The 27,738-nt window shown below is 41.5% G+C and overlaps 1 protein-coding gene across 6 annotated transcripts in view; it reads right to left on the bottom strand.

The window, feature by feature from the left end:
* Positions 1 to 27,738, bottom strand: part of trip12 (thyroid hormone receptor interactor 12) — a 44,643-nt gene that overhangs the window by 4,623 nt on the left and 12,282 nt on the right. For 5 of the 6 annotated variants that reach the window (XM_076988787.1, XM_076988792.1, XM_076988788.1 and 2 more), the window contains 29 exons: positions 22,512 to 22,617; positions 22,150 to 22,286; positions 21,881 to 21,964; positions 21,582 to 21,677; positions 21,206 to 21,357; positions 21,035 to 21,070; positions 20,821 to 20,916; positions 20,642 to 20,734; positions 20,207 to 20,368; positions 15,421 to 15,489; positions 15,143 to 15,308; positions 13,910 to 14,027; positions 13,570 to 13,726; positions 13,266 to 13,419; positions 12,629 to 12,857; positions 11,993 to 12,111; positions 6,914 to 7,118; positions 6,657 to 6,757; positions 6,307 to 6,481; positions 6,037 to 6,178; positions 5,231 to 5,422; positions 4,944 to 5,095; positions 4,694 to 4,851; positions 4,535 to 4,608; positions 4,163 to 4,362; positions 1,157 to 1,284; positions 846 to 997; positions 441 to 583; positions 153 to 309 (listed from right to left, as the gene is read on the bottom strand). In XM_076988787.1, coding sequence (XP_076844902.1) covers positions 153 to 309; positions 441 to 583; positions 846 to 997; positions 1,157 to 1,284; positions 4,163 to 4,362; positions 4,535 to 4,608; positions 4,694 to 4,851; positions 4,944 to 5,095; positions 5,231 to 5,422; positions 6,037 to 6,178; positions 6,307 to 6,481; positions 6,657 to 6,757; positions 6,914 to 7,118; positions 11,993 to 12,111; positions 12,629 to 12,857; positions 13,266 to 13,419; positions 13,570 to 13,726; positions 13,910 to 14,027; positions 15,143 to 15,308; positions 15,421 to 15,489; positions 20,207 to 20,368; positions 20,642 to 20,734; positions 20,821 to 20,916; positions 21,035 to 21,070; positions 21,206 to 21,357; positions 21,582 to 21,677; positions 21,881 to 21,964; positions 22,150 to 22,286; positions 22,512 to 22,617 — 3,953 coding nt within the window. The remainder of the gene's footprint in view (positions 1 to 152; positions 310 to 440; positions 584 to 845; positions 998 to 1,156; positions 1,285 to 4,162; positions 4,363 to 4,534; positions 4,609 to 4,693; positions 4,852 to 4,943; positions 5,096 to 5,230; positions 5,423 to 6,036; positions 6,179 to 6,306; positions 6,482 to 6,656; positions 6,758 to 6,913; positions 7,119 to 11,992; positions 12,112 to 12,628; positions 12,858 to 13,265; positions 13,420 to 13,569; positions 13,727 to 13,909; positions 14,028 to 15,142; positions 15,309 to 15,420; positions 15,490 to 20,206; positions 20,369 to 20,641; positions 20,735 to 20,820; positions 20,917 to 21,034; positions 21,071 to 21,205; positions 21,358 to 21,581; positions 21,678 to 21,880; positions 21,965 to 22,149; positions 22,287 to 22,511; positions 22,618 to 27,738) is intronic. The other variant, XM_076988793.1, reaches the window with a different exon arrangement.

The following is a 27,738-nucleotide window of genomic DNA, read 5'->3' as shown; positions in this document are numbered from 1 at the left end:
CCGCAACTGTTACAAGTTTACTTACCGTTAGTTAATTATTGTTACTTCATGTGTTGTTTATGTTAACTAATGCATTATGTCACGTTAGTAAATAAACACTTAAAGTAAAGTGTTACCCAATAAGTTAAAAAGACTTAAATCAACTCAAACACCTTCTTCCTGTCCAGGCGTGGGGCTACGCGGCTGTCCTGAGAGTCTGACTGGTTGATCTCAGGGTTCGTATCGAGTAGTCGCTGCATGGCGCGGTCTCGATCAAATGCAGTCACATAGAAGAGCATCTGTCGCGTATCGAACGGGAAGAAGAAAGGACTAGGACAAAGAGAGCGCTCATGAGAAAAAGCAAACCAACAACACGGAGCAAATCAAAATGTAAATTAGATGAATAGATGGAGAGAGAAAATAGTAGATGAGAAATACAAGGGGTAAGAGACTAAGAGTACCAGGTCTTGCCAAGTTCAGTCAGCCAGGTGGGGATGTTCCCAGTCATGATGACCAGTGGGTCCTGCAGCTGCCTGTTGGCCTTGGCAGTCAGCTTACTGTTGATAAACTCACTAGTGGGGATAATTTCCTTACACACAGCATTCTGACACGCAGATGCGCAGACGCGCGCACACGCACACGCACGCACACGCACACACACGCACACACACACACACGCACACACACACACACGCACACACACACACACACACACACACACACACACACACACACACACACACACACACACACATTAACATACAGGAGCTCAGCGATGAGTAGAAGTTGATAAGCAAGTGTGTATGTGCATGTGTGCGTGTGTAAGAGTATATAAACATGTATGAATGTGGCTTTCACACACTTACGTCATAGAGGTAGAACCAGTATCTGCTAATGGAGTGTAGAACCCTCAGCAGCAGAATGACCTCCATTGAGGGGTCATCAAATGTGATGCCCTCTGGAGGCTCAGATATGAGGTACACCTCCAATGGGTTAGTGACGCTCGGACACACACCATCTACAAGCCACAACCACACAAACAATATCACTGACAGCATTCTCCACTAAAGTCACACTGACTAAGGTCCCTGCACAGCACATAGCCTGAATTAGTAGAAAAAGCAAGGAGGGTAGATTATTATAAGTTATATTGTTATATAGTTTGTTATAATCATACCATGCCACAATTCATCCTGCTTCTTAGCATTGCGTGGGGATGTTTTGGTGGGAGCAGTTTGTGCACGTCCTCGCTTTCCTCCAACAGCATCTTTATTGCCATCCTCATCCTCCCTCACTGGCTTATACCTGCAGGACATGGAAGCACACCCCCACAGAGTAAGAAAAACATTATTATATCATATTGCATATTGTGTCTTGTTATTGTCCCTCAATTGGGTCATAATGGCCAAATTTGACAAATGTATGAAAAAGCCTCAAAATTGTAACACTGAACTATGTGCAAAGTACAAAGTGGCGAGTTATCTTTATTTTAGGTAATTAACATGGAAGTAATTTGAGCACATTTTGATGGTGAATATAGGGTTGTCCGTCTAATTGAACCGATATCTCTTTTCCAGCGTATAATTAATAACTCTGAACTGAAGTTGATGCCCAAGGCAAACTCTCCTATGTCTATAACCTCTGAACATTAAGTGATTTGTATTTAATGTAAATGCACAGCTTATGTGCTAGGTATTGTGCGTATCATGTACTGATGGTTGTAAGCGTCTTTAGATTTTAGAAAAGGGCTATATAAAGTATTATTAATGGGTCTAGCCCAAGTACCTTTTCATTGTATAATCATTTTTTATTCATTTGTGTTCCCCTTGCATTACTGTGGATCACGTGAGCATGTGCTATGTTACATTTATGCATATCCAGGTATTACTGTGCTGTGTTTTACTGATACTTTTAGATTCATGCCTGTCCATGTACTGTGTCATTTGTTATTCTAAATTTATGTGTAAAGATGGTAGATTAGAACAACAAGTCAAACTAATTCCCGATTAAGTGATCGGAATCAATTTATTCAGGAGTAGAGGTTTTTCTTTGTCAGGGAGAATATCTGAACATTTCTGTTCTTCGTTAACTGGACCTTGAAATACCGTTATTTCAAAATTCGCTCTCTCCCTCTTCCCAGGAAGAAGGGGAGAAAAAAAAAAAACACTCCGTGTGAGACAGAGGTATTTGAATATTCATTAAGTGAGTTTCCAATGGTCAGCAGTGTAACTGACCAGTTTTACTATGATCATGGTTAAATAGTGTTTCACAGGAAGGACTAAGAGTTGGCCAGTTGCCAAAAGATATGTACCAAGTTTGAACTTGCGACTTACTGCCTCCAAGAAAGATCTTTGTTAACCAAGAAAGTATATACGTCATCCCACAGCCCCCACTCCCCACCTCAAAGGACTTCGCCCCACAGCGACTTCAGCGCAATGAACAAAGTCATGTTTGCAGAGTTCATACACCTTTACAAGGTGGAATTCAAGCACTTTGGTCCAGTTCAATATTTCCCAGCACGTTAAACTGAAGTTAAACATTTATATACTCGAAATGATTCGAAATAAGTTGCTTTTTATCACATTTTAAAATGGTTGTTTATTTTGATAACACCCAATCTTAACGTCTTCACGTTCTCTCATGTTTCACCCTGAAATTACAAGAGGCTTGTATTTGTTAACGTAATACAAGAGAACTGTTCAGTCAGATAGCTATTTGTTGTGAAACAAAGTAGTTACAATTTCAAGCATTTTCAAGTACTTTAGCCTAAATTCCAGCACTTTGCAACCCTGAAACACAATGCAACATTAAAATTCGTCAGGTAAATGTTCCTTCAGCTCCAGGCTACTGAGGTGCTGCGCAGATCAACTGTGTGGCATTTTGGGTTACATGTTCAACCTGAGCCTGAAGTTGGGGACAGTACCACAACTGTGGAAGACCTCCTGTGTGGTACCGGCACCCAAAGGATCTGAGCAGCTACAGGCCGGTAGACCTGACATCACATCTAATGATGACCCTTGAGAGGCTCGTCCTCAACAATCTGTTGACATCTTCGTTGGATCCACTGCAGTTTGCCTAACATCGGAGTGGATGCCATCGGAGAGGATGACGTCATCATTTATCACCTGCACCAAGCGCTGACCCACCTAGAAAAGCCTGGTAGCACTGTGAGGATCATGTTCTTCGATTCCTCCAGTGCTTTCAACACAGCCAGGACTTCTGAGGGTCAAGCTGGAGCTGTCAGGAGTGGACCACCACCTGTCCCAGTGGATACTGGACTACCTCACTGAACGGCCACAGTACGTGAGGACACAGGGCTGTGTCTCTCACAGGCTGGTCTGCAGTAAGGGGGCCCCACAACGAACTGTGCCGACACCTTTCCTCTTCACCCTCTACACTGCAGACTTCTCAATCAACTGCCAGCACTGCCATCTACAAAAATTCTCTGATGACACTGACATAGTTCATTCTCATCACAGACGGGAATGATGCAAAGTATAGACAGTGGACTCAGGACTTTGTGGACTGGTGCCAGCAGAACCACGTCCTGATCAATGCTGCCAAGACCAAGGAGCTGGTTGTGGATTTCCGTAGACGCAGACCCATCACACTGACAGCGTTGAACATCCAGGGAGTGGACACTGAGATAGTGGACACGTACAAATACCTGGGTGTTCACCTGAACAATAAACTGGGTCAGAGCAGACTGTACCTGCTGAGAAGACTGGTATAACCCTGTACAGTATATTATTATTACTATTGTTATTATTGTTGTTGGTCTTATTAGTCTTGTAGGTCTTCCATTTTCTAATTATTGCTCCCACAGTTGATTTCTTCACACCAAGCTGCTTGGCTATTGCAGATTCAGTCTTCTCAGCCTGGTGCAGGTCTACACAATCTTGTTTCTGGTGTCCTTAAACAGCTCTTTGGTCTTCACCATAGTGGAGTTTGGAGTGTGACTGAGGTTGTGGGCAGGAGTCTTTTGTTCAAACATGTGCCATTAATACAGGTAATAAGCGGAGGACAGAGGAGCCTCTTAAAGAAGTTATTACAGGTCTGTGACAGCCAGAAATCTTGCTTGTTTGTAGGTGACAGTACTTATTTTCGATCATAATTTGCAAATAAATTATTTTAAAATCAGACAATGGTTTTATATTACATTATAACACACACACACACGCACCATATAGTGTGTGTTTTGGTCCAGATGCCAGCACGCCCCAGTGGGTTGGTCTCATCATCAGTGCTCTCTCTCTCCTCCTCTGGTTGAAGGCTGAACTGGCGCACAGCCTGATACACAGTCATATTGTAGGGCAGCAGGTGCTCACCAATATAAAACTGTAGCCTGTGACGTACACTGCCCGAGTTCAGAAACTGGGCCGCCTACAACAAAGCCAGAAGCCAATGGTCAGCAGGATTAATACAGTCCCTCAACACAATTATTCAACCCTATAATACAAAAATGTGTTAGTTGAGCTGATACTGGGTCAGCATATGGCCTGGATGTCACATTTTAGACCTATATCTAAGATTTGAATCAAGAATGGACCCATACCAGTGATTCATCAATTTCATCATCTGAGCCATCATCATCGCTGTCTTCATCCTCCTCTCTAATTCTGCCATACCCTGCAGAGAAAAGTAACAATGTTTTATAACATCCAAGTAAGAAATGAAGACCATGTTAGATTAGTGAGGTTACAAACATACGCACCTCTAACCACAAGGTATCTTTCAATGGCCTGCACCAATGCTAAGGGATCAATTTTAACAGGGCCCCCCTTCCACTGTTTCACGTTGGTGCAGTCTGGGTGTCTCTGCAGCTGACACTTCAGCTGATGCGTATTAAAGAACTTCAGGGCTTGAGAACCTCTAAATAAACCCACACACATTATATTGTATAGGGTTAAGAGTGCCAGGGCAAAGGACATATAGTGAGAACTACTACAAAGGCACAGCACTACCTGCTGCCGTTGCCATTCCCACTAGGGAAGTCATGTACTTTAACAGGAAACTGCTCCATTTGGCTCAGGCAGCTGTTCATCTTGTGCACAAGTGCCAGCAGTGGCCCATTCTCTGTCGGTTCCAACCGAAACATGGGCTCCTGTCCTGGCATCTGCAAACACACACACACACACACACACCTCATTACACACACACACACCAGCAGCAGCACACAACGGACACACATCTTTTGCATGTTATAGAAATGAGTGGCAGACAGAAGCCACCAGATGGCACTGGTACTCACGGGGCAGCCATAGAAGACATGCAGAAACCTCTTGATTCGTTCATCTCTACTGACAGCATCTCGGTCACTGCAGCAAGTCAGATATTGCAGCAGCTGCTTCACTAAGCCACTGTGTTGGATCTCAAATGATGACACGTCTGATTCAGACACGATAGTGCAGATCTCCACCAGACATTCCACACCTCTGTCAACCTAAAAAATAAAAATGCATGCACGCACACAATTATGCCTACAAATGTAGCTACAGAGCTCTGTGTACGCATGTTGTGTGTCCTGGGGTTTGAACTCTACCATCAGCCAGAAACAACTGGTACCGTGAGTCACTGGACCACACGACATGTTGACAGACCTATAGGATTAATTTAGCAACCACATGAACCGAGGTGATGCTGTGGTGTTAACAGATGCACTCTGCACTGCTGCAATGACCTATATGCATTTAGGGCATCCTGCACCAAATATGACTTGGGCCAAAGTCACTTGTTAGCATGGACAATTCTAGCTAGACACTGCCGGTCATGAATTTTTAGCACCCATGACCAGCCACTGAGCTGTCCAATGTGGATGATAACACCTATTATATGCTGTATTCCCAGAACACATGACATTGCTAATCAAGGTATGTTAAAAACTTTCCCATCCATTTCCATCCATCTGGCACCCTCTCCATCCATCATGCCTCAAGTTTTTAATTATAATATTAGTCTCACACACACACACACACACACACACACACACACACACACACACACACACACACACACACACACACACACACAGCGTGTTACCTGCAACATGATTATTACCTGTAGGTGGAGCTGTTCTGTTGCAGTACAGAGTCTCTGCAGTACGTTCAGTGCAGGGTTGCTGCCATCAACATTCTCAGAGTTAAAATAGTGCTCCACAAATTTACTGGCCTGCTCCTTTATCCACGCCTTAATTTTATCCCTGTAATGAGAAGAACACAGTGCACATGGAGGGGCACATGCAAGGACAGCATACGGTAAAACAAGACTCAACAAATCTCAACAAATGTGCTATAGAACTGTAACAGAACACACAAGACCTGAACTTACCTGTTATTAGAGATGGAATCTTTAGGTGCAGTGCGGGCCACACCACTGACTCCAGCTGTGCGAGAGGGCTCGGAGGTGGCACTGTTGGTCTGCGTTCCCAGCTTCCCCCAGGTTTTAGGATTCAGACTAGCCAGGAAAGAGGACTTGGGGGATGGGGTAGTTGTAGGACTCTTAGCTGGGGATGAGTGGGGATTATGCAGACAAAATTCTTGTCATAAAATTGTTCCTTTTCTTTAGGTCAGAGTTAATATATTTGTAAGTTAATATCAAAGTGGCTTAAACACAATTGACCATAGTGACGGCACAAACAGATATTCTACACATTCTACAAAAAGTCAGACATAACTTACCCTGATTGTCTACTTTGTCATCATCTCTGGGAGGGGAGTACTTGGGACGGCGAGGCCCTCTCTTAGGTAGACGTTTCCTCTTCAGAACATCACTCAGTCGACTGACACATGCACACACAGCCCCACACACACCCCACCATTTTAATTATGCGGAAATAAAATATTTGCCTACACAAAGCATAATAACAACCCATGCAAATTTTTTTGACTGCTTGCTGGGAGCTTTACTCTCTCTCCGTATGTGTACGTGTCCGTACCCCTGTGGGCTAAGGTCCAGCGAGTCATCCATGTTGTGTTGAAAGCTGGGTGAGCCCAAATCTGATGCAACACTGGAGGCAGCTGTTGTGGTTGCGGCGGTGATGGTGGTGGTGCACAGACTGGCTGTGCCACTTGTGCAAGCTTTGGGTGGGCTTGTGAGGAATGTCTCACACTCCGCCAAATTCTTAACCTGGTGCATGACACCTGATCAAAGAAATGAACAGGCAGTTAGACAGTCACAGATAAACAAAGCAGAACAAACAAATTAACAAATAAATAAGGATGAAGCATAAGTGTTTAAATGTTAAAAGGTAGTACTGGGCGGTATAACCAAAAATCTATATCTATTTTGAAATTATATCAGTTTGACTGCATTTGACGAGTTCCCCCCAATTGCGCACAGCGTACTCTCAACCGGAAGCCACAGCCCCCCGGGGGACTGAATGGGGTGCAGGAAGGGGAGAGAGGACAGACCCTAGTGGCAGAGCACCATCCACCACTGGGAATACAAGCACACACACTGACAATACTTCTTATTGAACATAGACAGACACACACACACACACACACACACACACACACACACACACACACACACACACACACACACACACACACACAGGGAGAATTTGTCAGGAACTGGCAATTTACCTAACCAAATATCTTACCTTTAATTAAATAACAATATTTAAACAAATAAATAATAACAGTGGTCGAATACTGGGGAGACGGTACCATCTCTTAATGTGATCGAGCGGAACGTGATCGAGTGGAATACCCCTCACAAGAAAAAATAATACCAGGGTTGCCAACTTTTCAAGATCGTTTGGAGTGAGATTTGAACCTGGAGGGGGTGGCGAGTGTAAATTTCTGATGGGGGGTGATGACCTCGCATGTGTCATGTATAAACCAGCTCAGGGATTTCGGCACATGCAGCGCCGTGCGCAGTGCCCTAGTGCCTGTACACTTACATTGTAATGGTCCAATGAAGGTAATTTAAAAACCAGGACATTTCCTCACTTAAAAAAAAAAAAAAAACCCGGGACAGGATGTGAAATACGTCCCGGGAAATACAGACGTTTGGTTGCCCTACACAGTAGACCAATCATTTTTGGCACTTACAGTTAAACTGTAGTTAGTAGTTAATGACTCGATATGCATATTACTATTACGAGTGTTATTGTAGCGACTACTACTCCTCGCAGCGAATTCCCTAACAGACAGGAGAAAACAGTGCGATGTTTTGAGTTGCGTGGAAAATAAAGTTTCCCTCTTCGGGATTTTCTGGATTAAGCAGTTTCTGCCTCGTTTCCCGAACCCGCTTCATTATCATATCGCTTGTGTTTTTGAGAATCCAGCACTTTACAGCCCATTGTACCAAGTTTGAATGTTTTTCGACAAGTTCACATCGCGCCTCATACGAATCACTGGAAGGTTTCAGTCAGCCACAATATTTTTCATCCTCCAGCCACTTCACTGAATGGACATTTACCCACGTCTGTATCGGAGCCTTGTATTGTTGTTCCCGCCGCAGCCCTCAAATAAGAAAAGCAGCGTGCTGGCAGCTAAAGCATCGTCTGCTGTTTCCACCTGTTAGGTGATGTACTACTGCCATGTACCATGCGGAGTATAGGGTCGTGGCGGAAATGATCATTATTGTGGGATATACATCGGTAAAATAAAACAGAAAAACTGAGCAACACACTTATTTAATGCCTCCCCTCCTAAAATTCCAGACATTTTAAGACATTTTTAGACCTTGAATATGTAAAACTAAATTTAAGACATTTTAAGACTTTTTAAGGACCCGCAGGTACCCTGGAACCTCCGCGAGCGGTGGAAGCGTTTATACTTGCCGCCTCACATTTTTTTTGCAGTGTTGTCCGAAACGATATGTGGTAATATAAAGAAACACCCCTCAAAAATAGGGGAAGGAACATTTACCTGACCAATTTTAATGTTGATTTGTGTTTCAGGTTTGAAAAGTGCTGGAATTTGTTCGTTTCACAACAAATAGCTGTCTGTCTGAACAGTTCTCTTGTATTACATTAACAAATACGAGCCTCTTGTAATTCCAGGACAAAACATAAGAGAACGTGAAGACGTAAAGATTGGGCGTTTTGAAAATAAACAACCGTTAAATAATGTGATAAAAATTGAATTATTTCGAATAATTTCGAGTACATGTATAAATATTTAACTTGATCAAATTTAACGTGCTAGGAAATATTGAAATGGACCTTGAAAGTGACGTACAAGTGTGGACCCTCGCGATAGCCAAAGAGAAGCTGCCATTAAATACGGTCGAAAAAAAAACATTTACAAACATGCTGCAAAGATTTGACAAGCAGTATGAACTGCCAAAGAAAACCTATATCTCCCAAACTGCCATTCCAACCTTATATAATGAAGTGATGGCATTCTGAAGGAGATTAAAGACATGTCATTTTACTCTGCCACTACATACATGTGGTCAAGCTCAAATATGACCCCATACATGAGCTTTACAATAAATTACATTACTACAAACTGGTGTAATTGTATTATGCTACTATATTATTATTGTGGCACATTGTCAATGCACCTTTGGGGAGCCCAGAAGCAAGAAAAAATTATATAATGGCACTTTAAAATGACAATATTATCGTTTATCGCAATAATTTCTGGGACAATATATCGTTCTGAAAATTTTGTTATCGTGACAGGCCTAGCATGAACAAAGCCTTGTTTCTTTTTTTTTATATTTTTTCAAGGAGGGCTGTTTTCGTAGCTTTGTTCAATTGTCTTTGATTTTCAGTTGCATTCATCTAATTTTTTTCGTTATTTGCAGCTCAGGCACTGCTTATCCACATTATTTCCTTCATATAACACTCAACCTATATCTCAACCATGGGAACCTTTGCTTGATTTGAATCCTTTTCAGAAATCTCTTATTTCTCTGTTTCATATATTCACAGCTAATGGCTTTTACAGAGATTACATCCCTTAAAACTAGACAGGTATGTAAGCGAGAGTTAGGGATTAATATTACGGCGACTTGTGGAGTGGGGCGATTAAAACCATATGTACAGGGGCGCCGTGTGTCAGATTTCAATTTTTACAGTTTAAGGTCTTATATAGAGTACATCGATCAAAGTCACAATTAGTGATGGGCCGATCCAGTGTTTTTCAGTTTCGATCCAATACATATATATACACCTGCCAATACCGATACAAATACCGATATAAGGGCTCTTTAGTTCAGGGATTCTCAACTGGTCTCAGCCCGGGACACATTTTTTCCATTGTCATTAAGTCGTGACCCAGTTTTATACAGTATAAATGTTGAAACAAAGTAAAAGGGTAAACAATTGGTGGTTACCATGGCACCAAGAATTGGTTCGCGTGCTGGCCTCTAAACAAAAAAAAAATTACTCAAGGAGCTAGTAGGTCCTAAAAGGAAAAAAATCAGGCACCAATAATAACCTTTTCTAGGCGCCATAATAATATACAAACTAATAAGCATTTCAACACTCACATCAGATCACCTGTTATTAGGATCTCCAACATGCGTCCAACATGCTTGATGTCAAGTTGGTTTTATGTTCACATCTTCGGAATTGGACATGTTATTTAAAATGTACTACTGTCACCATCTACAAATTACCTTAACATTGACAAAAGTGGCAGTTGTAAAGGCCCCAGAGCACTGCACACTCAGTTCTTATGCAACAATTTCAACAGTTTTTAAATGATCCTTCATAAGATAAAAACAATTATATACATATTAAGTGCACATTTTGTCAAATATTTCAATAGTTTTTAAAATGTCTATCATAAGAGCATAAAACAAGTTATAGTACATTAAGTGCATCCTAATGAACAACCTTGTTTAGTGGACTTATGATGGACCGTTTAAAAGCTATTGAAATTATTGCAAAAAAGAGTGCACAGTGCTCTGGGGCCTTTACGACCGCCACTTGCGTCCGTGTTAAGGTCATTTGTTGACGGTGCCTTAGACGTTGCAGCGGTGACAGGAGTATATTTAATATAAAATGTTTTTAAAATACACATATTCCTGACGTAAACAAAGTTGTAGATGTTTGGTTGCCAGAAATAAGAATTTGCATATTTTGGCACTTTCAACTTAAAGGTATTGAAGAAAGAATTCCAATTATGCAAACATGAAACAAATTTTAAACAAACTTTCCTAGTAGCTATGCAAATGAGTGACTTTTGATCCCATTAAAATTAACTTAAAACTATGTACAGTTATAAAGGAGTGTGTCCTCATATGGTCCCACAGAGATGTAGACTGTAAATAATCCACTATTTTTGTCTTCACTATTTTCAACAACAACGCTTAGTGCTCAGCTCCGCTCCGCTGCTTTACGAGTCACGTGATCTGATTGCCACCTTTGTTGATGGGCAGAGACGAACATGTGAGTGGGAGCTACAGCATATCGATTAACTTTTAAAATACAAACTCAAAAGAAAATGGTGGATATTTTTCCAATGACAAAAAATCGTCACCCATAAAAAAAATTATGCTGTTATTTTTTAACATGTCGCCACTGGCGAGTGAAATAATTATATTACTCTCAAATTAATTTTATGGTAGGGATTGCAACCATTTTAGTCACAGTCTGGAGCCCTGGCATGTGCCTCTGTTTTTTCTCAAGATAAAAGACGAGTACAAAATTAGAAGAGTAGCCTATACATTTTTTTTTTATTACAAGCTGTCCTCAACCCACCCAGAACGTGTCCACGACCCACCAGTTGAGAATCACTGTTCTAGTTCATCATCGCGGACATGTTTCAGCCAGCTGCAGACTGAAGCTGCTGGGGGTTGAAGGTAAACTGTGGAATCCGGATCACTGGTGCGTTTCGTGTTAATGTTACATTGCGTTTATTGTCCATCTCATCTCACTGGAAAATGGATTGGTAAGTGGATCGGCCACATTTGTTCGATATCCGATACGTTACAATTACGTCAATATCGGTCCCGATGCTGATATTGTATCGAATTGGTCCAATCTCTAGTCACAATGATTAAAATTTTATCCATTATCAGTAGATGATTTTACTTTTCCATTTACCTTCTCTTCTGAAATATACATTGAAGACATCAGGCAGTTTCTGCATAAGGATCTCAGCCATCTGCAGAGAGCCCACAACGATCTTCATGTCCTGGCTGGACAGCATGGACGCTATGTGGCTATGAACAGAACGTGTGTGTTTAGCACTGCTACAGAACAGTTCATTCAGATGAGTTCCAACACTGCCATAAACCATATTCATACTCTGAGGGGGCATAACAGCTTTAAACGATTCAAGAAATGTACCGTATTTTATTATTATTAAGAATTCTGCCCAATTATCAGCGTTGATATCTCCAATTTCATAATACAGCTCTTAACAATTTAGGATATTATAATGATTTAGGAGATTTAAGGTGAGGTTTCAGAGTTAGGACAGAAACCTCCAGACAGCTGACACGGTGTGACAGGGGCAACATACCATAGAGTGTATAGAATATTTTAAAAAGTAACAGGCCAAATTTGAAAATCTATGCTTTGTAATAGTGAGACCATTTCTTTATACCACCTGCGTAAACCTCAACCAGGGCACTGATATATTGCCCATATGACAGAGCATCAATACTGTCCCTAAACTGGCAACACTGCAGAAACATACATGCCCCTCCCCCAGCAGCACTCATGTCATTGACTCACCTGGAGACAGCATGGTTGCGCAGAACATCCTTCAGGAGTTCAGCATCAGCAAAGTAGATGATGCGCAGAATGGCTCTAAGGCACTTGTGTCTGACTGCAGGCCCAGCAGAAGAGCTGTAGACCTCATAGAGGACACCAAACAACGTCTTAATGAAGCACTTGGCCAGCTCTGGGTCCTCTTTCATGAGCTGAGCACGTGCATCCTCTCCACGCACTTCCAGGTGGCTTCCTGAAAGGCAGGTAACATAGCCCATGGAAAGATGAGAGGTAGAGAGGCTAACTAGTAGAATGTCAGGGGTTTTACTGTATATGGAAGTTATTCTGTCTCAATATTAAAATGAATATGTAATACGCATTTGCATTTACATGTTCCACTCATACAAGTAACTGAGCTCAAAATTCTAATTCAAATGCAATAGTTCCATTTACAATGTGGTAGATGTCTATTCATATTTCATTTACATACATTTGGATGCTTTATTTGTGCCTTTATTGAAATGAAAATGTATTTCCCGATTTGAATGATCAAGTTCACGTGATCATGCAAGGGTTGTATAAAAATTGTAATTAATCCATAACTGTAATCTGCGAGTGTATAAATTAACAAACCGTGCTTGTCTGCAAATCTTTCACTCACCAGCACTGGGGTTGGCCAGTGGGTTGGGTTTTCTCTGGATGCCACGGGCGGTGCCAGTATCCTCATTAATCTGCTGCATAGAGTTGAAGTCAATGGTGTAAACACGGCCAAGCGTTGATAGACTAATTTCATCTTCGCCATTCTGATGAGCCGTCTGACAGCACAGAAACACACAAAAAAAGAACCACATGTGCACACATGCACGCACAAACACCGACATGTCATATTGTTAACAACAGAAACTGGACCCAGCCTAATCTGTGCACATTATGAATTGTCCATAATTGACACCATATTCAAGTACCTCGATGATGCGGCTGTCGATGCGGTTGTAAGGGTGCCACAGGCCTCGGTCATCTCTCCACTGCCAAACAGCACCTTCTGTAGTATGGGCACTGCCCTTCTTCAACATGGCGTCCACAGCAAAAATGCCCTCTCTTGGCAGACATGGCATGAGCTCACTAAAATGTGTATGCACACAGAGAAAGAGATAGAAAATAGAAACATCAAATAGGACTAGGACAATGTGAAGCAATTGGTTTAACATGGCTTAGTACAATAACTAAACACTGCCCATTTCTTCAGGACAGACAAGGTGTGACAGGAACCACAACTACAAAGAAAGTAGGTTCAACAAGAAGTACCAGATAAGGGAGGTGAGTTCATAAAGCTCCTGGGGGCTCCTTGGTACCAGATCAATCTGCTCCTGACAACTTCCGTTAGAAGCCCCACACAGCAGAAAGCGCAGAGTCTCCGCTATATCTGAGCACAAAGAGACACACAAACAACTACTGACCTCTTACAATGTGGGTGCAAGTCCTGCACTATTTACAAACACTAGTTTGTGCCATGACAACTATGACATTTAATGACAGACACAATGTCTTCTGCTTGAAGTGGAGAAGTTGAAGTATCTCGGGTTTTTGTTCACAAGTGAGGGAAGGATGGAACGGGAGGTTGACAGGCAGATCGGCAAGGCATCTGCAAAGTTGTGGAAACTGTACCGCACTGTGGTGGTGAAGAGAGAGCTGAGCCAAAAGTCAAAGCTGTCTATTTACTGGTCAATCTACGCTCCGACTCTAATCTGTGGTCTCAAGCTTTGGGCAGTGACTGAAAGTATGAGATTGAGAATACAAGCGGCTGAAATTTGTTTATCTGCAGGGTGTTTGGGCTCTCCCTTAAGAGATAAGGTGAGGAGTACAGTCAGCCAGGAGAGAATCAAAATAGAGCCACTGCTCCTCCACGTAGAGAGGAGCCAGTTGATGTGGTTCGGGTATCTCGCCCCCTGCTGAGGCGCTCCAGTCATGTCCAACTGTGAGGAGACCGCAGAGAAGACCCAGGACACACTGGAGAGTATTGTGTAGTATTTCCTCCATGGGTCACCCTGCATACACATTCTCAGGACTTTTATCTCATCTGATTTACCAAAATTACATATCAGTTTTAGCACTGCATTTGTCAGGAATAAAAAAAAATTTCCCCACTGAACACTTCTCAGCAAGGAGAGTAATGGAATTTCCAGTGGCATATCCAATATCGTTTCCACCTGAACTAGCACAATTTCTTCATTTAGATAAACAGTTTAGGTAGATCACTTATCATATTTACTGATTAGGAATAACCAGTAAAAACAACATTGTTCTGGCTAAAAGAGACAGAAACAGAAATGCCAGAGATTGTGCTCTGTGGAGAATATATATACCTTTGAGGGCACCCTACTTGACCTGTGAAATTTCTTTACGGTACTGCCTAAATCATAAGAGTTTACACAAGTTCACACTGATATGCAACTGTATTTACAGGGCTATTTTTAGATTAATAATTAACCAGTGCCCCTGTCACAGTAAAGTGTGAGTAAGTGAGAGTGAGCTACTCACTCTGTTTCATCAGCTGTACTGCAAGGCTGGGACAGTTGGAGCACATAAGGGAGAACATGCGCACAACCATGATGAACATCCCGGAGCTAAGCACAGGGGGCGTAACCACCAGCAGCTGCTGGATGTTGGTCAGCAGATCCCGTGATGCCACCTGCTGCAGAAGGTTCTAGACCAGGCAAAGAACAAAAGGTCAGCACATTAATGGTCCTCACCTTGTATTTGTATTTTTAGAGTATAAGGTTAATCTGGCACTCAGCATGCATGTGTCTTTATCTCACCTCCTCATGTTGAAAGTTGTCTACCAGTCTAGCAAAACAAAGACAAGTGCTTTCCACAGATTTCTTATCCTGCAAGAGAAAGAAGGGATCTATCAGCAAAAACCACTAATGTTGATTAGTTCAATATCATGAGACATGCATTACACATAGTGCTGGGCGATAAAGCTATTTTGATATGTTTCGAGATAAATTTTTCCTTGATGACGATAAGCTTGGGCAATAGAAAACAAACATTAATCTCCATTTCCCGCCTTAAGCAGCACCACCAACGGAAGCAATCTGATGACGTAGCACGCTGCAGTGACCCTGAAAGCATCGCTCAGCAAATGCAAAAAGCTCTGAAAATACGCAAAGCAAATTCATCAAAATGACAACTAGTGCGCTACATTTAGAAAACGCGCTGCAAATTCAGAAGCACTGCAAAACCTGTCAACACAACGGAAGTGTTTCTGGACTAATTCTTTTACGTAGGGACTCTGTAGGTTTTCAGCCATAAACAGTTGTTATACAGTTTCTTATTACGTTGAAAAGGACCTTAAGTACTGTAGTAGGCTAAAGCTCTTTAAATGTAGTAGCACTTAGTGTAGTTGCACCCCTAGTGGTCCTGTCGTTTTTCCCCACACATAAAAATAACTAATATCAAAAATTCTTTAAAAAATTATTTAGTGTGATGGGCTTGTGTTTTAAGAACTAGTACAACTTCCTGCATACCGATTTTCAGCCATCTACATGCAACGGTTCGCGAGAAATACCATCCTGAACACACCGTGTTCACACCATGTGGTTTACATGTGCAACTTGACTCGCCCTTTAAATTGCCCTTTTAAAAAGTTTACGAAGTAAGATGACCATGTTCGGAGTGTGGCATGTTTAGCCTAGACCCTTTTGCCACTGATAGCAACAGCGATAGCATTCGAGAGAGGTGCAACTTGGTTAATTCTCTCGTGGCGAAAGTGGAAAGTTTAGAGCGCCGCGTCCGCTCATTATTGAGGGATAGAGACAGAGTCAGTAGTAACTGTGGATGTGCCAGGGAGAACAAGTGCCTCCGCGACTCCGGCGATAGAGCCCTCACAGCGGGGCGAATGGGTGACGTCTCGGCGGCGTAGTCGGAGAGCGAGGGCTGCAGCTAACGCGAACGCCAGCACTAGCCCACCAGAGCACCCCGGTTCACGTGTCCAACAGGTTTGCCCCGCTCAGCGCAACACCCGCTGAGGAGCCTGTCTCAAGGACTCTAGTGATAGGAGAGACTATAGTTCAGCACGTGAAAGTCGCTATTCCTGTAGGGGCTCCAGCGGTTACAGTTAGTTGTTTACCGGGAGCCAGAGCGCCGGACATTAGTGGCAACCTTAGACTGTTAGCCAATAAAAGATTCTCTAGGGTAGAACATGTAGGGGTCAACGATATACGTCTGCGGCAATCAGAAGTGACTAAGGGTAATATTAAAGAGGTGGTTAAATTGGCCCAGACTATGTCCGATGCGGTAATCTGCTCTGGCCCCATCCCAATGCGGTGCGGCGATGAGCAATACAGCAGGCTCACGTCGTTAAACCACTGGATGTCCGAGTGGTGCTCCGAAAATCAAGTGGGCTTTATTAATAATTGGAAAGAGTTCGAGGGCAAGCCTAGTCTTTTAGGCAGGGACGGTGTCCACCCCACCCGGGAGGGCGCCGCCTTGTTATCCTGTAGCATAGCCCATAGCCTGTTAGTTAGTGGGCAGAGCAGTACTATGAACTGCTGACTACCCAGAGTCGCGACCAGGCCGCACACTAACGGGCTAAACCAACTGTCTGCGAGCTGCTTAGATGAGTCACCAAGTTCCCACAGAATTGAGACTGTGTCTGTGCCCTGGGTTAAATTAAATCATAAGAAAATAGTCCGGCCTAGGTTTGTAACTAATATTCAAACTTCACATCCAAATATTACCACCTATATGACCGATCTGAAAATTTGATTAATCAATATTCGATCGCTTAACTCTAAAGCAGTTTTTGTAAATGAACTTAGAATATCAATCTTCTGGTCAGTTATATGTGTAAATGAAACGTGGATTCAATCTGGTGATTATTTAACTCTAAACGAAGCCACTCCTGTGGGATATAGTTATTTACATAGAGCTAGATTGTCAGGCAGAGGAGGAGGAATATGTATAATCTATCGAGATTGTTTAGAAATTCACCAGAAATACCTGGATATCTCAAATTCATTTGAGATGCTGTCTATTAATGTAATTAGTCCATCCGTAAATAAAAGTGCATTTTCCCTGACAAATGTATACAGACCACCAGGGCCTTACTCAGATTTCTTAAATGATTTCACCAATTTTTCAGCAAATTTAGCAGTATGTAGTGACAAAATAATAATGGTAGGAGACTAACGTACATTTTGATAATGCAGAGGATCCACTGAGAAGGGCATTTACTTCTATATTGAACTGTCTGCATTATACACAATGTAGTAGGACCTACACATTATCGAAATCATACGCTTGAAATTAATCTTAACGCTGGGTATCGATGTAGATAATATAAATATACTTCCGCAAACCGTAGCAATCTCTGATCAATATTTAGTCCAATTCGAGCTTCATTTTAACAAATACCCACTCGTCTCCTCTGCAGTGTATAAAGCGCTTGATAAATTCATCAACAGCAACACAGTTTATTGAAACCCTCCCTGACTTAACTGCTTTAGTCCATTCGCCATCCGATCCAGGAGAGTTAGATAGTTTAACCGACTACTTAGAGAATACCTGCAGATCAGCTCTAGATATAGTAGATCCACTAAAATATAAAAAGGCTAGATCCAAAAAGCTCGCCCCATGGTACACTGACCAAACTAGAAACTTAAAACAAATAGCATGTAAATTAGCGGAAATGGCGGAAGTATTCCACTGTACCTGGAAGGATAGCATTATTGAATACAAAAGAGCACTCACTAAAGCACGCTCAGCATACTTAGCCTCACTGATAGAGAAAAATAAAAACAATCCTAGATTTCTTTTTAATACTATTTCTAAACTTCAAAACTTCAAATAAACTTCAAAAACTTCTAAAAATCAAGCAGGCACAGAACCTCAGATTCCAGTAAACCTCACTAGTAATGTATTTATAGATTTCTTTGATAATAAAATAGAGAATATTAGACAAAATATAAAACCTTTTATTAGCAATACAACTGGTATGTCATCTGGTTTGGTTGATATTGATTTAAATTACATACTGGGAGAAAAACTTGATGCTTTTCATACACTCCCACAATCAGAATTAGGGAAAATAATTTCTTCCTTAAATTGTACTACCTGCACACTAGACTCGGTTCCCTCAAAGTTATTAAAAGAGGTATTACCAGCTGTAACTGAACCTCTTCTAACTATAGTTAACGCATCCATTTCAATAAGTCACATGCCCAAATCATGTAAATTAGCAGTTATTAAACGTCTGATCAAGAAACCATATCTTGATCCGACTGTGCTATCTAATTATAGACCCATTTCAAACACATCATTTATATCTAAGATCATAGAAAAAGCTGTTGCCCAGCAATTATGCCTATATCTGCATAAGAATCACATATTTCCAATCTGGTTTTAGGCCCCATCACAGTACTGAAACAGCATTAGTCAAAGTAACAAATTATCTCCTCCTTGCTTCAGATCAAGGCTATGTATCACTGTTAGTGCTTCTTGATCTTAGTGCAGCTTTTGACACATTTGATCATAGGATCTTGCTAAAGAGGTTAGAACGCTGGGTTGGGAGTCTCAGGCACAGCCCTTTCATGGTTTTACTCTTACTTAACAAATCGCTATCAGTTTGTAAAGCTCAATAATATTCCATCCAAACGTACAAAAGTTAAATATGGGGTCCCGCAAGGCTCCATTTTAGGACCACTAATATTTACATTATATATGCTACCATTGGGCACAGTTATAAACAAACATGGTGTCAATTTTCACTGCTATGCAGATGACACTCAACTTTACATATCAGCCAAACCCAATGACAAACTCAGTTTAGGAAAAATTGAGGCCTGTGTAAGAGATATTAAATGCTGGATGTCTCTAAACTTCCTACAATTAAATGAGGACAAAATAGAAGTTCTCCTCCTGGGCCCTAAGGCCTCAAGACAGAAAATTCCAGATCTAATGCTTAATCTCGCAGACTACCCCATTACACCTGGCACAGTAGCCAAAAACCTAGGCGTCATACTAGACTCGAACATGAACAAGGGGCACCTAAAACTGGAAAAGGGGGGCAGGTTTTCATATTGGCACCAAGCACGTACTGGAACGGTTCTAGTTCCTTACTTGTGGAAAAGAGCCAACACTGAATAAGACCAACCAACCAACACAACCACATTATTTTCAAGCTGCAGTAGCACTCCCTGAGTAGATTCAATAATTACTTGCTTGCAATGACAAATTCTGCTATTTATTAAAAATATATATATTTAATTGATACAGACTTAACATTTATCTTAAGTAAAAGTGGAGTACAGATTAGCTTATAGGTTATTTTGATGCATCAAAATAAAAAAAGTCGACTTGTTTAGAACATTGACTAGTCTTCAAGTACCTCAAGATTATGTAGTCTAATTTATCCACAAGAAAACGGTTTCTGCTTTGAACAGATTTGTCATCATTGCAGCAAAGGTACAAGACTATAAAATGGAGCCTCAGAATTTTACCCTTTTTACACTGCCATAGTGGTTGTCAATTTAAGAGAAGCAAAGGTGTCATTAAGAACCTTCTAGTGGTCCTGTGAAGTGTGTGAAGGATTGATACTCTGACCTGGTGGGTAAGTCTCTGCGTGAGCAGAGGGAGAGAGTCAGCGACAAAGTGGAACTCGTCCGGGGTGATACTCTGACAGCAGTTAGCAGCTATGGCTAAGGCGTTTCTCTGGGCATTAATGCTGAAAAACTCCAGGTACAGCAAGCAATCTGCCAGTCCACCCTATAGAGGGAGGGGTACAACAAGGTCAGGCACATGGGTAAATAAATAAACTGTAACATCCACCTGATCCTGAACAGGTAGGACTGAATGGACAGATCCCACTAGTGGCTAGTCCGCAAGTACAATGACAGTCTGTACCTTAGTGAATAGTATAAATGCTTCATCAGCTGAGTGCATCTTGGGTACTTGGACCACCCTCATAGTGTTCTTACACACATGCATGCACAGACATGCACAATACACACATTGAAGTAGAGAGAATTGTGCACTTACAGCCTGAAGAATGGCCTTGCTGTGCCGCCGTGACAACATCTCGAGAGCAGTCAGAGCTTGCTCTGCCACATCAATAAACTGGATCACCTGAAGCTAATAGCAGAGAAAGGGGTGAAACATAAGCAACTTTACTTCCTCCTCAAAGAGTCAAAGAGCTAAAGGAGTAAAGAGTTGTTCACCTTTTCCAGGAAGACAGGGATAGCATCTACCACCACAGCAGAGGAGCGGGGCAGAGCCTCCATCATGTACGTCAGGGCACGGGAGGCGTGGTTCATCTAGGGAACATGAACACACCCCTCAACAAGATTTCTCTCTGAACCTCTGAAAAACTGTTTTAATCACTTCTACAGTAACTTTGTAGCACTGAAGGTGTAACTGATCACTCATACTCACTATATCAAAATTATGCTCCATTTGTAAGAGTGTGATCTGTTGAAAGACAACAGGAGATTGAAGACATTCCAACACATGTATGCATCTCAAATCACCTGTTGCACAAGGACAGCTTCACGACACATATGATGACAGAGAGTTATGACAGAGAGTGACAGAGAGAAGAGTCACCAGGGCAGGTACGACGCTCTTAACAGGGAATCCACCCAGTGTCTCCTCATTGCCCATAACCAGCAGCTGACACATTTCTATAGCAGCCTGCAACTGTTGTGACTCGTCACCTGTAGCCTGCAGGCCCTGCAGGAGCTGCTGAGCCTTGGAACCTAATAGAAAAGGGGTAAGAGGTGAGTTTGAGAGGGGGAGAGGGAGATAGAGAGAGAAACAGAGAGAGACAGAGAGTGAGAGTGTAGTGAGTGGAGACATCATGAGTGAGATGGGTGGAGAGTGCACAGGTAGTGTAAATTGAGTAAAATATTTTGGGATTAAAAGTCAAACCAGAACACAAGTACCACTAAAGGAAGATAATGTATATAGAAGGATTACTAACTGGCTCCACTGCCAATGGTGCGATGAAACAGTTGGGACATGCGCGGCCCAAGTGGCCCGAACAGGTGGGGTGGGAGACCACGGGCTTCCAGAAGAGCTGAAGGCAGCAATGAACACTTTTATTGCAAAACTAATCACAAGCAGAAAGAAACAGCAGAGCAATTAAGACAGACATCTGGTCACTGACAACACAGGCTACAGTCTGCGCAAACCTGGTAATTAGTAAAGGCTCATAATTCACACAGTGGCTACAACAGATAACAGCTTCTGCTATTGCAAACAAATGAACAGTGGCTCTACCTTGGAGTCTACCCATTTCAGAGTCATCTGACTCACTCTCCCCAGACGTGGTCATGCCTACAGCGCCTGCAACCGAACTAGAAGCTGGAGAGATAATGACAAAAAGAAATGCCATCAACAGTCAATTCCAATTAACAAAACAGGTCAAGGCAGTCAGGCTGAGCTAGAGGGACTTATCCACACGTTCTCTGGCTCCATCAATGAAAGTGGCGAGTTTGATATGTGCACGTGTTTGAAAGACAGTCATTCTGTACACTCTGCAGCCAGACCTGAAGCTCCCTGGAGGGCCTCCTCTGTGCGTGCAGCCGATGAATTGGCTCCATCCTGGTTGTTATCGGAGTCAGCCATTTTGTCCTGTCGGCGAGTATCAGCTGCCCCTCGCTTTCCTAGGCCTGAGCCTCGCCGACTATCAAAGAGAAAGACGAAAGACAAAAAAAAAAAACAAAAAACAAAAAAAAAAAAAAAAAACAGTACTGATTACTAATTATGATTGTACTACACAAAACTAATAATTGACAGACAGATTAGAATAAAGTGTTTAGCACCTAGGAGGTGTAGTGAAAGCCATGTTATACCTGTGGTATATCTCTCTCACACGCACACAAGGAAGACATGGGTTCAGTGAGTTTACCTGGTGCTGGCGCAGGAGCCCGTGGTCTTCTGCCGTGTGCTCCTCCGAAAACTGGGGAGCTCTGCTGGGGGAGACTCACTACGTTTCTTACTGGACTTTCTCAAACCTAAACACATGCACACAGTGACAGACACAGTGAAAAAGACTTCCACAAAAATGCCCGTTATGAATGTTCATCCATTATTACCATATTCTAAAATCCCAGTTTTGTCAGTGCTATAGGAAATCAACCCAATTTGCAAAAGTTACTTAACCTATAACAGAAGAATATTAAAATCTTTATAAGTTTTATTAAAACACAGGGAGGAAAACATGGAATAAAATTCAATTGCAGCATGTTTAGGTTAAAACATTCATGTACTCTTGAGTAAGAATAGTGCTCAATAGAAAACAAGTCTGTTTGATATTGGTAATAGCAGAGGTGGGACCAAGTCAGTGTTTTGCAAGTCTCAAGTAAGTCCAAGTCTTTATCCTCAAGTCCCGAGTCAAGTCTCAAGCAAAGACAGTCAACTCAAGTCAAGTCTCGAGTCAAGACAAGCAACCGTCAAGTCAAGTCCCAAGTCTGAAACTTGGAATTTCAAGTCCTTTCGAGTCTTTTTTTTTTTACAGGCACCAACGCTTTACGAATGCTACGCTGATGCGTTTCTTTACTCGTTTTGTTGGTGTCCGCCAGCCAAAAGATGACAGATCATTTACATTTTATCTTCTCTTAATTACATAATTACATTATTTACTTAATTACATACTTAAACAAGAATGTTTCGTTTTCATTTTACAAGAAAATAGCAAGCTTCATCGTAAGCAAGATGCTGTCATTATGAATGGTTATTCTAAACATTTGGATAAAATGTTTAAATATAGACTAATAAAAGGTTAGGGTTATTTTTTCATTGTTTTCTGTTATTGTGGGGTCACAGTGTAGGCTACTATTGTTACCTGGAGATTCAGTGGGGTCACATATTCTGATGGCTGCCGTCAGAATTGGTGACCCCAGTTAAAAAGGCTCACCTGTACACCCCATTCATGATTTCTTTGTTGGCTGCAATGGTGAGGGGATGGTAAATCTTGTTTAAGTACATTTATGTAATTAAGAGACGATAAATGTAAATATAAACATCTGTCATATTTTGGCTCGTGGACACCAACAAAACGAGTAAAGAAAGTGCATCAGCATAGTTTATGTAGCATTCGTAAAGCGTTTGTGCCTCTGAACAGAAACTGTGAAATAGCGCCCCCTGTGGTCACAAAATTCGATGGTCACAGAATCTGGTGTAACGCCGGTCTGCGTCAGAAGGACGGAAATGAAATTAATGGGGCGCACTTTATAAATATTAATATGCGTTTTAAAATTTAGATTTGGGGTAAAAAAAAAAATCAAGTCTTTGCAAGTAAACAGGTTCAAGTCCAATTCAAGTCCCAAGTTATTGGTGTAAAAGTCCAAATCAAGTCTAAGTCTCTGAATATTTTTTCAAGTCAAGTCAAAAGTCTTAATATTAATGACTCGAGTCTGACTCGAGTCCAAGTCATGTGACTCGAGTCCCCACCTCTGGGTAATAGTGATCCTATTCTGAGCAAGCCCATTGTTTGACTTACTAGTGCTTTCAAACCTTGTACAAAACATATATGTACTGGTATATGACAAACCTGACGATGCTGCTTACAAGACATTTTGAAACAAAAAGGCCAATCAAAAGAACGCAACATGGTATTTGGTCAAAGCCCGGTCAAGTCCTAAAAATTAGGCTAGTGTGTAAGGTACAGTGGTATGAAAAAGTTTTTGCCCCCTTCCTGATTTTTTCCATGTTTGTCACACTTAAATGTTTCGGACCATCAAACCAATTAAAATATTAGTCAAAGACAACCCAGGTAAACACGAAATGCTATTTTTAAATGAAAATGTTCATTAAGGGAGAAAAAAAATCCAAACCTACATGGCCCTGTGTGAAAAAGTGATTGCCCCCTTATTAAAACAAAATGTCACTGTGGTTTCTGACACCCGAGTTCACTGTCTCTAGCCACACCCAGGCCTGATTATTGCCACACCTGTTCTCAATCAAGACATCACTTAAATAGGACCTGCCTGACAAAGTGAAGTCCACCAAAACATCCTGTAAAGCTACACATCATGCAGAGATCCAAAGAAATTCAGGAACAATTGAGAAAGAAGGTAATTGAGATCTATCAGTCTGGAAAGGGTTATAAAGCCATTTCCAAAGCTTTGGGAATCCAGCGAACCACAGTGAGAGCAATTGTCCACAAATGGCAAAGACATGGAACAGTGGTGAACCTTCCCAAGAGTGGCCGGCCGCCCAAAATTACCACAAGAGCGCAGCGATGACTCATCCAAGAGGTCACAAAAGAGCCCACAACAACATCCAAAGAACTGCAGGCCTCACTTGCCTCAGGTAAGGTCAGTGTTCATGCCTCCACAATCAGAAAGAGACTAGGCAAAAATGGCCTACATGGCAGAGTTCCTAGACGAAAACCACTGCTGAGCAAAAAGAACATTAAAGCTTGTCTCAATTTTTCCAGAACACATTTTGATGATGCCCAAGACTTTTGGGAAAACATTCTGTGGACTGATGAGACAAAAGTTGAACTCTCTGGAAGGTGTCTGTCCCAGTACATCTGGTGTAAAAGAAACACTGCACTCCAGAAAAATAACATTAGACCAACAGTAAAATATGGTGGTGGTAGTGTGATGGTCTGGGGCTGTTTTGCTGCGTCAGGACCTGGAAGACTTGCTGTGATAAATGGAACTATGAATTCTGCTGTCTACCAAAAGATCTTGAAGGAGAATGTCCAACCATCTGTTCGTGACCTCAAGCTGAAACGAACATGGGTTCTGCAGCAGGACAACGATCCAAAACACACCAGCAAGTCCATCTCTGAATGGCTGAAGAAAAACAAAATGAAGACTTTGGAGTGGCCTAGTCAAAGTCCTGACCTCAATCCGATTGAGATGCTTTGGCATCACCTTAAAAAGGCCGTTCATGCTCAAAAACCCTCCAATGTGGCTGAATTGGAACAATTCTGTAAAGATGAGTGGGCCAAAATTCCTCCACAGTGCTGTAATGGACTCATTGCACGTTATCGCAAACGCTTGGTTGCAGTTGTTGCTGCTAAGGGTGGCCCGACCAGCTATTAGGTTTAGGGGGCAATCACTTTTTCACACAGGGCCATGTAAATTTGGATTTTTTTTCTCCCTTAATAATAAACACCTTCATTTAAAAATAGTATTTTGTATTTTCCTGTGTTGTCTTTGACTAATATTTAAATTGGTTTGATGTTCCGAAACATTTAAGTGTGACAAACATGGAAAAAATCAGGAAGGGGGCCAAAACTTTTTCACACCACTGTAGAACTGCTACTGGTCTACTAACTGAATGCTCAACAGATGGAACCCCACTCCAGTAGATGTACCTGATGAGAGTAGGGTTGTTGTGGTGTCACAGTTCCAGTTACTCAGTGAATTATTGTATGGTTATTTACAAATATATAACAAAATACTGAAGCATTTCTGTCTTACCACCTACATTTTCCTATACCTTAAACCTTTTAAATCATGTCTTCCCAAAAGTGTTTGAGAAGACCCTGAAAGTGCATTTTATACACTGGCAACAGTTCTGGACGTGTCTACTTTCATCATAGAGGCCATTTTAACCAATATGCAAACAAACCAAATATAGACAATTACATCATGTTTGTTGGAAATCGATTCTGAAATAATGTAGCCTAATCTTGTTCAGTAAGATTACTTTAAATCAAATTGCCTTTTCATTCCATCTGTACACATTCCCTCCTCAGCTTGCTTTGTATTAAACCCAAATAAAAGAAAACCCTTTTTATATACCAGAAAAAGACCCGTCAATGTCATGAGCAGACAGGGTGCTGTTGGCCATCATGTGGATGTTGGGAACGCCTTCCCACACAAACGTAGTTGCTGCTAAATGAAGTGGCAAGTGGCACAACATTCATATCCGTTACATCAGGGGTGACCATTACATCGATCGCGATCGACCGGTCAATTGCGAAGGAAGTGTCGGTCGATCGCGAAGGAATGTGGGTAGATCGCATGACATTAAAAAGTAGTGGATGAATGACAGGCTATCGTCCATCTGCACTGACGGTTGTATATATACACTGCCCCGGTAACAATTTACGTTCCCTGTCAACAAATTACACTCGAGGCGAGGTAGTTCTTTCGGACTTGGTCATCTTATAAGTAGCTCGCAAGCCGAAAACTTGTGGGCACCCCTGTGTTACATATACTCAGTGTGAACCTACATTCACACATTTGTGAAGAGAACAGGGCAGCAATAATGGATCTGCCAATACAGGTGTATTGGCACAATACAGGCAAGTGCCAATTGAGCTGCAATTGACTGAGTTTCAAGACAGGTTCATCTAAAGGCAGTTGGGTCCTCTTGCCACGGATATACTTCTTATACGTGCTACTTTGACAGCCTAAAATCCCTCAAGTTTAACTGACTTGGTGCTATATGTAAAATCAATATGTAAAGCTATTGCTTATGGTCCATCTAATGACAATTTTACAAATTTCTCTAAATATATTTTTAATCAATCAAGGTGCTTTGTATTATATATCATGATGTGTATTTGCATCACATCATGAAAGCTTTCTGTATGAAAACAAGGTAATCCCATTGGCAAATGTAAAGAATATTACTTACACACTTCTGCAACGTTCAGCCATCACTTACTTAGCATGCAGAAAACTTGATGCCCCCAAGGAGAAACAGGTTTGCAAAGTACTTAGTAGACGTATTTCGCAATAGAAATTGATGGCTTTCCTATATAGGGCCTGTTATTAAAATAAATGTATGACATGGGCTAGGAGTGTTTCATATTTACCAGCCTGAGCTACATGCTGACATGCATGTAAAACAAACAAAAACAAAGAGACAACAAAAAAAATAAATAAAATACCTGCATGCTACATGAACAAGATTACAGCCTTGCAATTTACATTTCCATGACCATTTAAAAAACAAACAAAACAGGCTGCACACAAACACACCAAGGTTACAATAGTTTTGGATTTTTCATTATAGTTTAGTTTTTATTTCATTGTGATTTTTTTCTAATTTAGTTTTTATTAGTTTTTAGAGTATGTTTGCTAGTTTCTATTAGTTTTAATTATTTTTTTAAAGCTTAGTTTTAGTTTAGTTTTCATTAGTTCTAGCATTAGTTTTAGTTTTTTTAT

Source organism: Brachyhypopomus gauderio, chromosome 2 (assembly GCF_052324685.1).
Source record: "Brachyhypopomus gauderio isolate BG-103 chromosome 2, BGAUD_0.2, whole genome shotgun sequence".
Lineage (NCBI taxonomy): Eukaryota > Metazoa > Chordata > Actinopteri > Gymnotiformes > Hypopomidae > Brachyhypopomus > Brachyhypopomus gauderio.
Note: the sequence above shows the minus strand (reverse complement) of the source record. Positions and strands in the feature narration are given on the sequence as shown.